Source organism: Piliocolobus tephrosceles, chromosome 6, assembly GCF_002776525.5.
Source record: "Piliocolobus tephrosceles isolate RC106 chromosome 6, ASM277652v3, whole genome shotgun sequence".
In the NCBI taxonomy this organism is placed as follows: Eukaryota; Metazoa; Chordata; class Mammalia; order Primates; family Cercopithecidae; genus Piliocolobus; species Piliocolobus tephrosceles.
The window spans coordinates 105,448,943-105,461,748 of record NC_045439.1 but is presented as its reverse complement, the minus strand read 5'-3'; the positions used below and the strand labels follow the sequence as shown (position 1 = coordinate 105,461,748).

The window sequence follows — 12,806 nt, the reverse complement described above, 5'->3', positions numbered from 1 at the left end:
AAAATGACTTTTACACCAACCTAGTATCTCCTAGGAAGCTCAGACAGATTAAATATCTCACAGAAAGCCACACAGCATACTGATAGTTTAGCTCGAACTTGAATGCAAGTCTGCCTAGAGTTCGGCAATCACACCCTTACTCGCTGCATTATATTAATGCACATCTGCACAGTGCATGTGGCAGAGAGGACCCAGGGTAGGTAGAATGAGTTCGTAACTCCAGAGAGCACCACTGTATTTCATGAGACTGGCACTGGCTAGAGCACAGTGTACAGCATACACGGTGAATGACTCCCCATGGAGTTGTGAGACACAGTGGCCCTGCCCTGCATTAACTAACAGGCACCAGAAGCATGGGAGGAAATAAAATTCCATGCCTATGTATGTGCGCATATATCATATACGTCTATGTGCAGGCATGGAGCGTCTACTATGAAGGCTGGCATCTAGTAGGTGCTCTTAGATCTTTGCTGTTTGCCTATTTAAATAAAAACATCTTAAAATGTAAATAGAGAAGGCAGATGCCCAGACTGGAAGAGGAAGTAAGAGTTACGTCCTGTGGGTAGCAAGCAGGGGGAGGGGCTGGAGGGAGAATCTTGGAACAGCCAAGGAACAAGAGCTGTGATGATGGGCGGGGGCTGAGTGTATAGAATTGGGCCTAAGATGGCTCTCAGAGGGAGGAAGAGACCTGGGTCTGCAGCAGCAATTAGAACTGTTTCTGGGGTTCACCTCACTTGCTGCCTTAGTATGAGAACCTAGGTTTCCTTTGACAGTCTGTTTCTCGGGTAGTCCACTTTTGCCTCGGAGGGCTCCACAGAGGGAAAGAAAGGATGTCTATTCCTCTGGTGCCTGGTCCTCTCAGCCAATGTCCTCTGTATCTGCCCCAGAGGGCTGTGGCACAGACCTGGTAGAGATTGAGAACTCAACATGGGGCCGGGTGAAGGCGAAATTCCCCAGGTTCTTAGGCAGGATTTGATTCAGATCCGTGACTGCGAAGCCAGGCCTTTTGCCCTTAACCAGAAGTCTCCAGACAATGGATTTGCAACCATGACACATAGAACCCTGTTCCCACTCACCAGCAGAGGTGTGGCTCTGGGAAAGTTACTTCAGTACTCTGGACCTCAGGAGTCCCATTTAGAAAAGGATCAAGAGAGTGAGATGCTTGCTTAGCTGCCTTTTCCCTCCAGAGAGGGACCCTGCGTGTGCCCCGCCACTGCTAGGCTGGAGGAGGAGAGGAGGGAATGAGCTCTGTGTTCACAGCACATCTTCTTACCCAATCTCTCTGGACATCCCAGAAATGGGGGGCTTAGCTTCTGGTTTATGACAAGGGGAGGATGCCTTCATTATGCCCCCAATCCTGTCTCCGTGGCCCAGCAGCCTGCCTGACAAAGCACCCTGCCTGGCACTGTGGCAACTGCCATTGAAGCCTGACCAGCTGGAGCCCAGGCGATAGTTTTTCGAAAGTTGTTACCCCAAAAAAGCAACACTGAGTTGGGTGTAGAGATAACTATCTCTGCTGTCACACCACACGGGGAGGGAGGGTAGCGACAATACCACCTCCTTCCTCGACAACGATACCTTACGGAAGCCAGAGAAATTTAGACATTGAAAGTAAAAACATTCAGCGTACTTACCAAATGTTGACTGAATCCCCGTGAGCATTTTTTCAGCAGAGAGCTGAGGGAAACCACTTTTTCTTTTCTCTCCACTCCATCCCACAGCTGACCCAGCTTGGAGAAAGAACACACGCTCAGAGACCGCCAACACTTCTTAGGTGGCTGTGAACCCTCTCGGGACCTCAGACACTACAAGGTGCCCGCCCTGACCTCCTGGGTATGAAACACAGAGGAATCTAGGGCTGAGTGATTGTGTGCTACCAAAGAGAAAGAGAGGAAGAAAAGCCACAGGTTGGATCGTCCTGTGGCTGCCGTGGACGCTACCATCCAACCAGCGGCTCGCCTGGCATTGCCTACTGGCAATGGGCTCTCTCTGTCTCTCCCTCCCTTTCTGTGGCTCTTTCTTGCTTTCTCTCTCCCTCTCTCTCTCTCTCTCTCTCCTTTCTTGGAGGTTGTATTGGTTCTGGAGAAGGAGGCCCCTGACATTGCTTCTGACATTGCACAGGAAAGGAAGAGTAAAAATGCTGTTGAGAAAGACCTGGTTTTTCTGTCTTTCCTAGGAGGGATTCCTCCCTCACAAACGGAGTGGATTAGAAATGATGGAATAATTTGAAGGCCACGAGTGGATGGGTGAAACAAGCATCCCTCCACACGCCTGGTCAGTCCATTTTCTGCCCTCGTTCTCTCCTCCCCGTTATGATGTGCTCTGCCCTTTATCTCCTTTTTTTTGGTTGTCACAGTTTCAGCTCATTGTCACTTGTGAAGAAAGTAGAAACCATCCACTGTATCTGGTGTAAAACCACCTCAAACCTTTTTGAGAAAAGCAGGATACAAATGAATCAATGTGCCAAGTAGTGCCCTTCGGGGTGCGGGACCTGGGTCCAGGGATCCCAGATGGTAGCCCTCCCCCAGGGGAGAGAACAGCACTGTCTCTCCTCCTCCTGCACTGCAGCTTGGGTCAATGCCATCACGGATGCCTTCTCGAAACTGTCTTTGACCCCTCCTTCCTTCTCTGTGGTTGCCAAGCTGACCCATCCCTTACTCCTCAGCCATCTTCCTCTCTAAAGTTCATTAATTTGTGTTTTCCACCCCCTTCCCTTCTCCACCACCCCAGGGCTCTCGTCCACTTTGCTTGGATACTGATAGAGCCTCTTTGCCAACATTCCTCCGTTCTCCCCAAACTAATGACAGGTGAAGATTTCCCCAAACAGCAATTTCTTTAATGTCATCCCTGCCAGAATATCTTCCTTGGCTGCCCATGGGCTGCAGGATACAGTCCAAATACCTAGTCTAGGCAAACAGAAACTTCTACATCTTGACTCTAACTTACTTTCCAATGCATTAATCATAATAGATATTTTTAAAGCTACCATTTATGATTTATGGGCCACTTAGTACACATCAGATACAGTGTTAAGCGTTGTTTCTGAGTTACTTCTCACAAGAGTCCTACATGAAGTTTCATTACTTGCACTTTCCATTTTCAGGCCTGTAGAGATGAAGCAGCTTCAGAAGGCTCTACAGTGAGTCAGCGGTCAGTGGTGAGCATTGGACTGTAGATCTTATGATGTCAAAACCCATGCTCTTGACCCAGCCCTCTTCACTGCTCCTTCTATCTGAATGGATGCCCTGTGCTGCTGTCCACCTCTCCCCCTACCCTCCACACAGGTCCTGGGCTGTCATGGTCACCCTTCCCAAACCCAAACTGGTGCCTGGGGCAGAAAAGCTCTAAGAAGTCCTCAATCCATATGAGCTGAAAGTTCTCAGCCTTCAAAGTAGAAGATCAGGTGGATGAAGAAGACATGCAGCCCGGGAAGCTTCAAGTGGATAGGCAGTAAGTGCCGGCCCGCCACATCGGCTGAGTGACAGTGGGTGGTGGAAGAGCTGGCCTGAAATGTGGGTTCTTTCACTGCATCCTGCAGCAGCTCTTTCTCTGTCCACCTTCTTGTTCACCCACCGCACCCCTCACAATGCTCCATTCCTAAGGTAATTCTCCAAATGTCCAAACCCAAGATCTACTCAGTCCAGAAGCTGGGTTCTGCCTCTCTCCCTCCCCATGCTGTTCTGCTGCAAGGAAATGGAAGAAGGAAGGACCTCGCTGGGCCACTTGGTGATTTGTTTTTTCCTTGCTTGAAGCACAAACATGCACAAATCTCAGAGTCTCCATGTTAAGTAGAGATGCTCCCTGGTCAGTATTCTCCACTCTAACTTCCTAAACATTAAAGAGTCAAGGCAGAATCAGACAGGGTAGAAGGGAGAAAAGGCCTCTTAGTAGCCATAAAGTCCAGGTCCCTCCTTTTACAGGTGAGGACATTGGAGACTGGAGAGAAATAACTTGTCCAAGGTCATTCAGTATGACAGTGGTAGAGCCCACACGGTCTCCAAGGCCCTTTCTAACAGCCATAGAGCTCCTTCCCTCTCCCTGTGATGTGGCTGCTGCAGCCACACAAACCAACTGTTCCTGTTGCATGTGTCACGGTCAAATGCCCACTAGCTGCCAAGGGCCAGATGAGATACAACAGCAATTCTTCCCACAACTTTACAGTTGTCAGGAGGGGTCAAGGACGCTTTAAAGATTCACACTCGGTCCATGGCAAGCCAGGTTCTCGGAGGGTTAAACGACTGATGAAAAGAAAGACAAAGGCTGAGTCAGAACCAGGGACAGACTGGCTGGCACAGCCCTGTCTTGCTGGAGAAGGCAAAGCTCTCCATTTTGGCAAGGTCCACGAATGTCTCTTTTTGCTTTTCCTGGATCTCTGGTGCACTTGTTGGATTAAATCTTAAAGCATACCCTGAATGCTAAACACCTCAGGATAATGCACAAAGTCCTTCCTCAGCTGGGCTGGCCCATCTTTCTACAGCCTCACCCTGATACACCTACTCTACTCAGGGCACACGAAACACAGCCAACGCTTTCACATCTTCATTTACTTTTTTTTGTTACTCTCTCCACCAGGAATATCTTCCCCTCTTTAACTGGCAAACCTGCACTTGACTTTGAGGATGGAGTTTAAATGTCTGCTCCTTTTCATAGCCTCCTCTGGCTCTTCTCTCCTAGTCCTCTCACTTGTCTTCCCAGAGAACTCTGTTCCTCGCACCTCTCTGCCCTTCCTAAGTTGAATTCTAGCTATTTGTTAACATGTTTTCTCCTACGACTGTCCTGAGGCTCTCTGAAGGACAGTGACTCTGTCATATTTATCTTTGTACCCTGGGTTGTCAGCTCAGTTACCGGGACACAGAGGGAACAAAAGCATTACTACCTTAAGCTACACAAAAATGCATCTATTTAAGTAAAACTTTGCTCCAAGTTCTCAAATGAAAAAGCCAATGAAGGAGGTTTTTTTTTTTTTTTTTTTTTTTTCCCCCCTAAGAATATAGAAAAGGCCCTCAACCAGTCAGTTCCCATGCTGAACGGTAAAGTGTCATTTTACAAGCTGCTGCCATGAGCAAACCTCCACGTATGTTGAATGCACACTTGTGTGCACGCACGCACACACAGGAGCTGGAAGGAGCTGGTTGCTCTATGGCAAGAAGCAGCAAAGAAGATAAGATCACCATACTGCAAAGGAAGGTAAGCCACGTGATGATGTGGGTAACCCCAGGCACAGATGACACCCTCAGCAAGGCCCAGCTTAAATCTAACCACATCATCTTTTCATGAAACAGACATGAAAAAGTAAGACTAAGACAATTACAAAAAAAGGTGGTTTAATGCCTTCTTGCCTCGATGGTATCAAAGCTATTGACTCCAGGGCTACACTAGGGGAAACAATTCTCTGAGATAAGGAGATGAACTATCTGCTCAAAAGAATGTGCAGGAAGCCAAGGTAACTGGGCAACACATAATGAAACGGTTTGTGGCCAATGAGCCATCTAAACAAAAGTATCCCTGGGAGGCATCAGTTGTGTAAGCGAAGGAAACCAAACCCACTCTTGTTTCAAAGTGAAGACTTTGTGGGTGCCAGTGTGTGTGTGTGTGTGTCCTCACTAAATATTATAGTTAAAGTGAAATTCACAGCTCCCCCAGCTGTGGCTGACACTGGTATAAAATGAAAAGGTTGAGAAGGTGAGACTAGTTGTCATACAGCAACCTTGAAGCGCCTTCCCGGGCGGCATTGCCTGCTATGTGAAGGCTCATTTGCTGAATGACCATCACTATGTTAACACAAATTGAGATCTCAGCATTGATTTATCAGTGTGTGTCCCAGAAAGAGACACTGCATTTCAGCATCATGGTATTCTGATGTAGTTAGGTTCTGAATTCTCTGAGCCACAGACGATGGTATGTTTCTCCTCTCTGAAGCTCTGCTAATGCCTCGTCCTTATTTCCCTGAAATATGGTTTCCCCCATCAGTTTTCAACCTTTTCATTCCCCCAAGCAATCTTCTGATGATTCTTTAAGGTCCCCAGAGCTACAGAATGTGACAGCTGGGATGGGCTTCTGGGGGTGTCGACTGAAAGCTTTATAAGCTCTAAAACTTGCTACTGAATCTCAGCTCTGGTATTAGTCGGTGTTCTTGGATTTCAGGTAAGTCACACAACCCAAATCTCAGCTTTCTCATCTATAAATTGGGACTAACAGAACCCATTGCCTAGTTGAGTTTGCTTGAGAAATATATGAGTTAATTCACATAAAGTACTTAGCACAATTATATACTTCAGTATGTGAAGCTATTTTTTTGTTTGTTTGTTTGTTTGAGGCAGAGTCTCGCTCTGTGGCCCAGGCTGGAGTGCAGTGGTGCAATCTCGGCTCATTGCAAGCTCCGCCTCCCAGGTTCACGCCATTCTCCTGCCTCAGCCTCCCGAGTAGCTGGAACTACAAGCGCCCACCACCACGCCCAGCTAATTTTCTGTATTTTTAGTAGAGATGGGGTTTCACCGTGTTAGCCAGGATGGTCTCGATCTCCTGACCTTGTGATCCGCCCACCTCAGGCTCCCAAAGTGCTGGGATTACAGGCATGAGCCACCGTGCCCAGCCATGAGGCTATTTTTATTACCACCAGCAGCATGATCCCTTCAGACCTTGTTAATCTTGAGGTCCAGGGAGGTAAAGTAACTTGTCCTAGGGAAATGAATCTTCCTTGAGACAATAGCTAATATCTCTGCTATACAATGATTAAACCAAGATAGCAGCAACTGTAAGTGGCGGGCAGGGCTCAGGTCTACTCACTCCCAGGTCAGAACCACATTGGTGCCCATACTGTGATTTATCATTGCATACTTATTTTTTTCAGAGTGTAGCACTTGATAGGTACTGTATAAATATTTATTAACCAGCTGATTGCAAGATCACTGCTGATTTTCAAAGCAACAGGTTTTTCTATTGTAACTGCTTCTGCTCCACACTATCATGCCCTTATAATTTCAGAAAACTCATCTAGGAAGGACTCATACTAATGTGTCATCAGAGGGAAACATTCCACCCCTTTTTGGAATGCAGATATAGATTGCTCCAGATTTCAGGAACACTAATTAGAGCCACTGGTAATTTGACTGAAGTGCTAAAGCCCCAGAGCACTCACAGAAGGCACCTTTGTCCTCACACATTAGAGCTTTTGTCACTACATATCAAAAATGGTCAAGCTGCCTTTTGATGGTACCCACAAGCTGGATGACAGGGTCAAGATGTCAGCCCCCCAAATCCATCACTGGAAAGAAACTCGGGGCCAGCCCGTCTCCTAAAAGCTAAATATGTTGCACAGATTGCTGATTCTAAATAGGATATTCTAATAAACATTGCTATTATTTTTATTGTCTTGTGCAGTATTGAATATGCTTCTCATACACTAGACTTTATGCAAAACCACCACGACCTAAATGTTTAATTCAGATCTTTATTTTCTGTTTCATAACGCCTTTTAATATCACTGTAAAAATCTCAATGGATATGTATGATGCTCTTTTGGTACTAAGCTTTTTGGACTATACTTTTATGGTTAATATCAGGGTCACAGCAAGAGCTCAACAGAGCATGGGTATAGCTTAAAAGTGCCTGGAATATACTTCTTGTCCTAGCAATTGATACCCTCTCATTGCTTCACTGAATTTTTCCTGTTCTTAACCTCTGCCCTTGTTTTCAGTAATATTGGTATAATGAGTTGAATAAATGGCCCTGTCTATAAAGAAATGGGAAAAAACTCTGGCTTTGGCTGAGGATTAAAGGTATAAGGATGAATGCAGAGGTGAACTTAGAGATCTACGAAATAAACAGAGACAGGGTGTTTCTCAGAGGTTGCAGCCAGGCAAGAGTCTAATCAGAGTCTGTGCCTAAACCTCACCAGCTTCACCAAAGGACACATCCTTTCTAGAATCTCCTGTTCCATCCCCTACTTCCTCTGGCCTACTCAGAACCTCTGGAATTGGGGATGGCTGATGGGAGTGACACGTGGCTCATACGTTCCGTGACGCTGCACTGTTCATTGCTTTTCTAAATACCGCCTGAGTAGACTTTGCACAGGATTCTGAGAACAGGGCCCAGACATGTACTATCCAAAATGGTAGCCACCGATCACATGGTGTATATATATATATATATATATATAGCTGTCGAGCACTTGAAATACGGCCAGTCCAAACTGAGGTATGCTTTAAGCATAAAACCCACACTAGATATTGAAGATGTGGTACAAAAATGAATATAAAATATCTTATTAATAAGTTTTCCATATTGATACTGCATTGAAATGATAATACTTTGGATATATTGGGTAAAGAGAAAATGTTTTATTAAGGTTAATTTCAGCTGTTTCCTTTTACTTCTTAACATGTGGCTACTAGAACATCTAAACTGACAAATGTGATTACATTGTATTTCTACCAGACAGCACTGCTCTGGACAACTGCCAGAGAAGCTGTCTTCATCCACATACAAGTCAGCCCAGTGAAAACACAACTCTCCAGCCCTCTGCCCATGTTCCATTGCACTCAGAATGAAATCCACGCTCCTCCTCTGGCTCCCGCAATGCAGAGGGACCTGGCCCCTTCCTCCCCCTCCAGCCTCCCCTGGCTGCTCACTTCAATCATGCTGGCATTTTCCTCAGAATCTGCAGGCTTGTGCCAGGTCCAGGATCTTTGCAGCCTGTCCCCCTCATCTATTTTTGTCATGTGGGTCTCCTCTCAAGTGCCACCTCCTGGGAGAGGACTTCCCTCACCTCCTGTGGTAGGAAGAATAATGGCCTCCAATGATGTCACCTCCTAATCCCTGGAACCTGTGAATATGCTCTCTTACATGGCAAAAGAGACTCAAATGAGGAAGTATTTTGAGATGGGGTGATGATCCTGGGTTATCCATGTGAGCCCCATATGATCACAAGAGTCCTCATAAGGGAAAAAGACGGAGGAAGGGGAATCAGAGTCAGAGAGGGAGGTGTGATGACAGAAGAAGAAATTGGAGAGATGCAGGGCCACGAGCCAAGGAATGCAGGCGGCTTCCAGGAGCTGGAAAAGCCAAAGATACAATTCTTCCCTGAAGTCTCCAGAAGGAATGCAGGTCTCCAACCTGTGTTAGTCCATTCTCACATTGCTACAAAGAACTACCTGAGACTGGGTAATTTATAAAGAAAAGAGGTTTAATTGGCTCATGGTTCCACAGGCTGTACAGGAAGCATGGCTGGGGAGGCCTCAGGAAACTTATAATCATGGCAAAAGGTGAAGAGGAAGCAGGTACGTCTTACATGGTACAGGAGGAGAGAGAGAGCAAGCAAAGGCGGAGATGCCACACACTTTTAAACAACCAGATCTCATGAGAACTCACTCACTATTATGAGAATAGCAAGGGGGAAATCCACTCATAATCCAATCACCTCCCACTAGGCCCCTCCTCCAACATTGGGGGTTATCATTCAGCATGAGATTTGGACTGGGACATAAATCCAAACCATATCACAACCCATTTTAGACTTGTGACCTCTAGAACCACGATAGAATACATTCATATTGTTCTAAGCCAAAACATTTGTAGTTATTTGTTATGGCAGCAATAGGAAATCAATATATCTTCCAACCTGAGACTATGCCCCACCCATGCCCCACCCATGCCCCAGCTCCTCTATTCCATCCTCCTGGGTTCTTCTTTTTGTATCCTTTGCTGCTATCAGACAGTTTCAGATTTTGTGGATTTGTTTACTTGTTTATTTTCTGTCTCTCCTGACTAGAATGTGAGCTACCCTAGGGCAGAGACCTCCTATGTTTTAATTACCTCTGACCACTCTTGCCTTTGAACTAGTGCCTGACACATAGAAAATGCTCACTGGTATAAATAAATGGTTGAATGAATGAAGAAAGGAATGACAGACAATTAGCTCTTTGAGACATTCACTTGTAGCCAATTGGATATCATCTGAAAATTTTTAGGGAAAGAGTATACCCCAAATATTAATAGATGAAATGGACAACACTGACAGACACAGATACCAGACAATACTTGTTATTTACGAGGTACCATGATGAGGCTGTGGAGATACAAATAATTTGATGATCCTCCTACAGTCTCCACTGAGAGACAAGCAAGGGCACATCATAAAACACGGCCAAAGTACGGTTTTAATTGTTGGGGCCAAACGAGTGGTGGGGCATTAGGTATGAGCAGGGACGTGCTGATAAACCAGCTTACAAAACAACAGCAAAAACAAGAATCTGATTTGCAATGTTTGCCAATTTCTGTGGTGTAAATATTCCTACAGTGATTGATTTCAAGCTCCCATTGTGATGTCTCTGAATGTGGAGCCAGGAAGAAACATGTACACAAGGATGGTCTTGTTGAGGAGGTGGGATTTCAACTGGACCTATTAGGGTTGGTGGGATGTGGATGGCCTGAGGATAGAGGAGGAGGCATCTTGCACACAAAGGGAAGAATCTCTTCAGGGTTAGTGAGGTATGTCTCACAGGCCCTTGTGGCTCCAGTGGGTTTGCTGTCATTGAGAGAAACAGAAATGAGCAACTAACGAGACGTCATCATGAAGAGGGCTCCCTGGAAAGACGCAGGAGCAGGGAAACCATAGATAGTTTTCCAGCCCTGTGATCATTTTAACAAGCATGGGGGTATAGCTAAAGCACAGGCTGCCAAATCCCAGGGAGGAGCATGAACAGTCCGTGTTCATGGAGTTGGTCCCAGGACATCCAGACCTGAATCCAGGCTGACGCCCTCCTCATCCTGCCTCTCACATGTTTAGGGTCGATATAACATGCAGCTCCTCCATCCCAAAGATGAGCCAGAAAGGGAACTTAGAACAACCCTCTTTGGAATAGTTCTCAAAGTATCCTTCCCTGAAATTCCCCTCCTCATCCATGACCCTCTAATTTGCAAGCATGGGAGGTTTGATTCCGAGGATCTTAAGGTAGTGCTTAAGATGCTGGTGTGATGTTTAAGCGGGGGGTCAGATGGTACCTGATTCAAATCTTGACTCCACATGACTCCCGAGGAGGTTACTTAACCTCTCTAGATTTTGGGTTCCTCATTTCTAAAACGGGGATAATAATGATATCCTCCTGAGAGGGTTTGGAACAGATTATATGATGCCTAAGCGACACCCTGTCCCGTGCCTGGTGCATGGTAAGTGCCCAGTTCATGTGCACGATGATGGTGATGATCATGTTTTCCCCTTCTTAAGGCCTTGCCAGACAGAGCAGAGCTGGTTTGCAGCAAGCCCCTTTCCCATCCATAGTCACCTGCCCATCAACTTGTTCTAAGCAGGGAGCCCTGTAGACACCTGGTCCAGCATCCTCCCAGCCCATGTCTTCCCTGCTGCTCACTTTAAGAGCCTGCATTCTTCTGTGTTCAGGGTGAGACGTTTTCCTTGCTTTGGGCGTGTTTCAATGAAAGACAAGTATAAGGCCATTATGTGAACACAGGGACAACAATGAAAACAAGACTGCCTTCTGAAAAGCACCAAAAAGCCTTGTTTTGCCTGAATGGCCATTATTTTCATTCCTTTTCTCCCACACAAAGCACCGGAGCACATTTCATTCAGTCTGTTACTGACTGAGTGGGTGTGAAGATGCAGTACAAACAAAAGCGGTAACATATTGCTGTTGTCAGGACTCTTGTTAAGCGCTTTGCGAGGTGGACCAAGCTTCCCCGCTAGCACCACTGCTTGAGTCATCAGGAGCAACAATGTACATACACACACATACATAGAAAAACCCTCCATAATCCTTGACATGGCTACACGGCGATTTACGAGCAGGAGCTGGATTTCAAAAGTCGGCAGAACATAAAAGCACAATTTTCTTCTAAGATGACAGTACCTTCTTGGCCCCTTCCACAATCTTACATGTGGATCCTGCTGTCTTGGAGATGCAGTTCCTCCTGTGCAAGAAGAAGGCAAAACTGCTCCATTTCTCTGACACATTAGGGCCCCTGGGTGTGAGCGTGAAAGTCCTCAACTGGGTTGCACGTGTTGGCAGCCAGGTGCCTGGAGAGTGGGGAGGACATGTGAGGTCCCAGGCTGCTGGGGTGTTCTAGGTCCCAGGCTATCCAAATCATACCACTCGAAGTAGGAGAAAACCTGCTATCTCCTACTCTGAGTTTGCTGAAAATAAAAAGCAATTTTGAATAGGGGAAGGAGGTATGGCACTTGCTTCCTTTTGACATGTAAATCTTGGCATTTACCATAAATTGTCCTTTCTTAAAGACAATTCCGTGGCTTTGGTTTATGGCAATATGGTGTGTGTGTGTGTGTGTGTGTGTGTGTGTGTGTGTGTGTGTGAGTGGTTGAGAGACAGAGATTTTTTTTTTTCCCCACAATGGTTTTCTTCCTCCAGCTTTTGTCAAAAAGCTTACTCTACCAATGATGTAAGTTCTGAGAACTTTTCTTCCGGATCACTGGATGGTTCTGAGGAAGGAGGAAGTGTGTGCTGATAATGTCTCAGCTCCCTGAAGAGCAGGATTCCCCGGCCATGTTCCCCACCAAGTCTCCCAGGTACCCACGTGTGCCCACATTGTAAAGTATTTACTGAGTGAGCTGGGAAACGAGCAACACTATTGTGACTTTTTCCAATTTCACAATCCCTGACAGGCCCTGTCAGAGGGATCCCTGCCCCGATGGCACACCAGCGTTTGAACCGCCGTGCAGGGCCTGTCCCTCTGTGATTCAGCCAGAAGACACCATCTGTTTAAGGACACCATCATGGGTGTCCTTACTGAATACCAACGACATGTCTGGCACGGTGGGGTGGGTGAGTCCATGTTGG

The 12,806-nt window shown here is 46.3% G+C and overlaps 1 protein-coding gene across 1 annotated transcript in view; it reads right to left on the bottom strand.

Moving 5' to 3' along the window:
* Positions 1 to 1,968, bottom strand: part of RORA (RAR related orphan receptor A) — a 356,396-nt gene extending 354,428 nt beyond the window's left edge. The window contains exon 1 of the mRNA XM_023228591.2: positions 1,635 to 1,968. Coding sequence (XP_023084359.1) covers positions 1,635 to 1,662 — 28 coding nt within the window. The 5' untranslated portion in view covers positions 1,663 to 1,968. The remainder of the gene's footprint in view (positions 1 to 1,634) is intronic.
* Between the last annotated feature and the right edge of the window lie 10,838 nt (positions 1,969 to 12,806).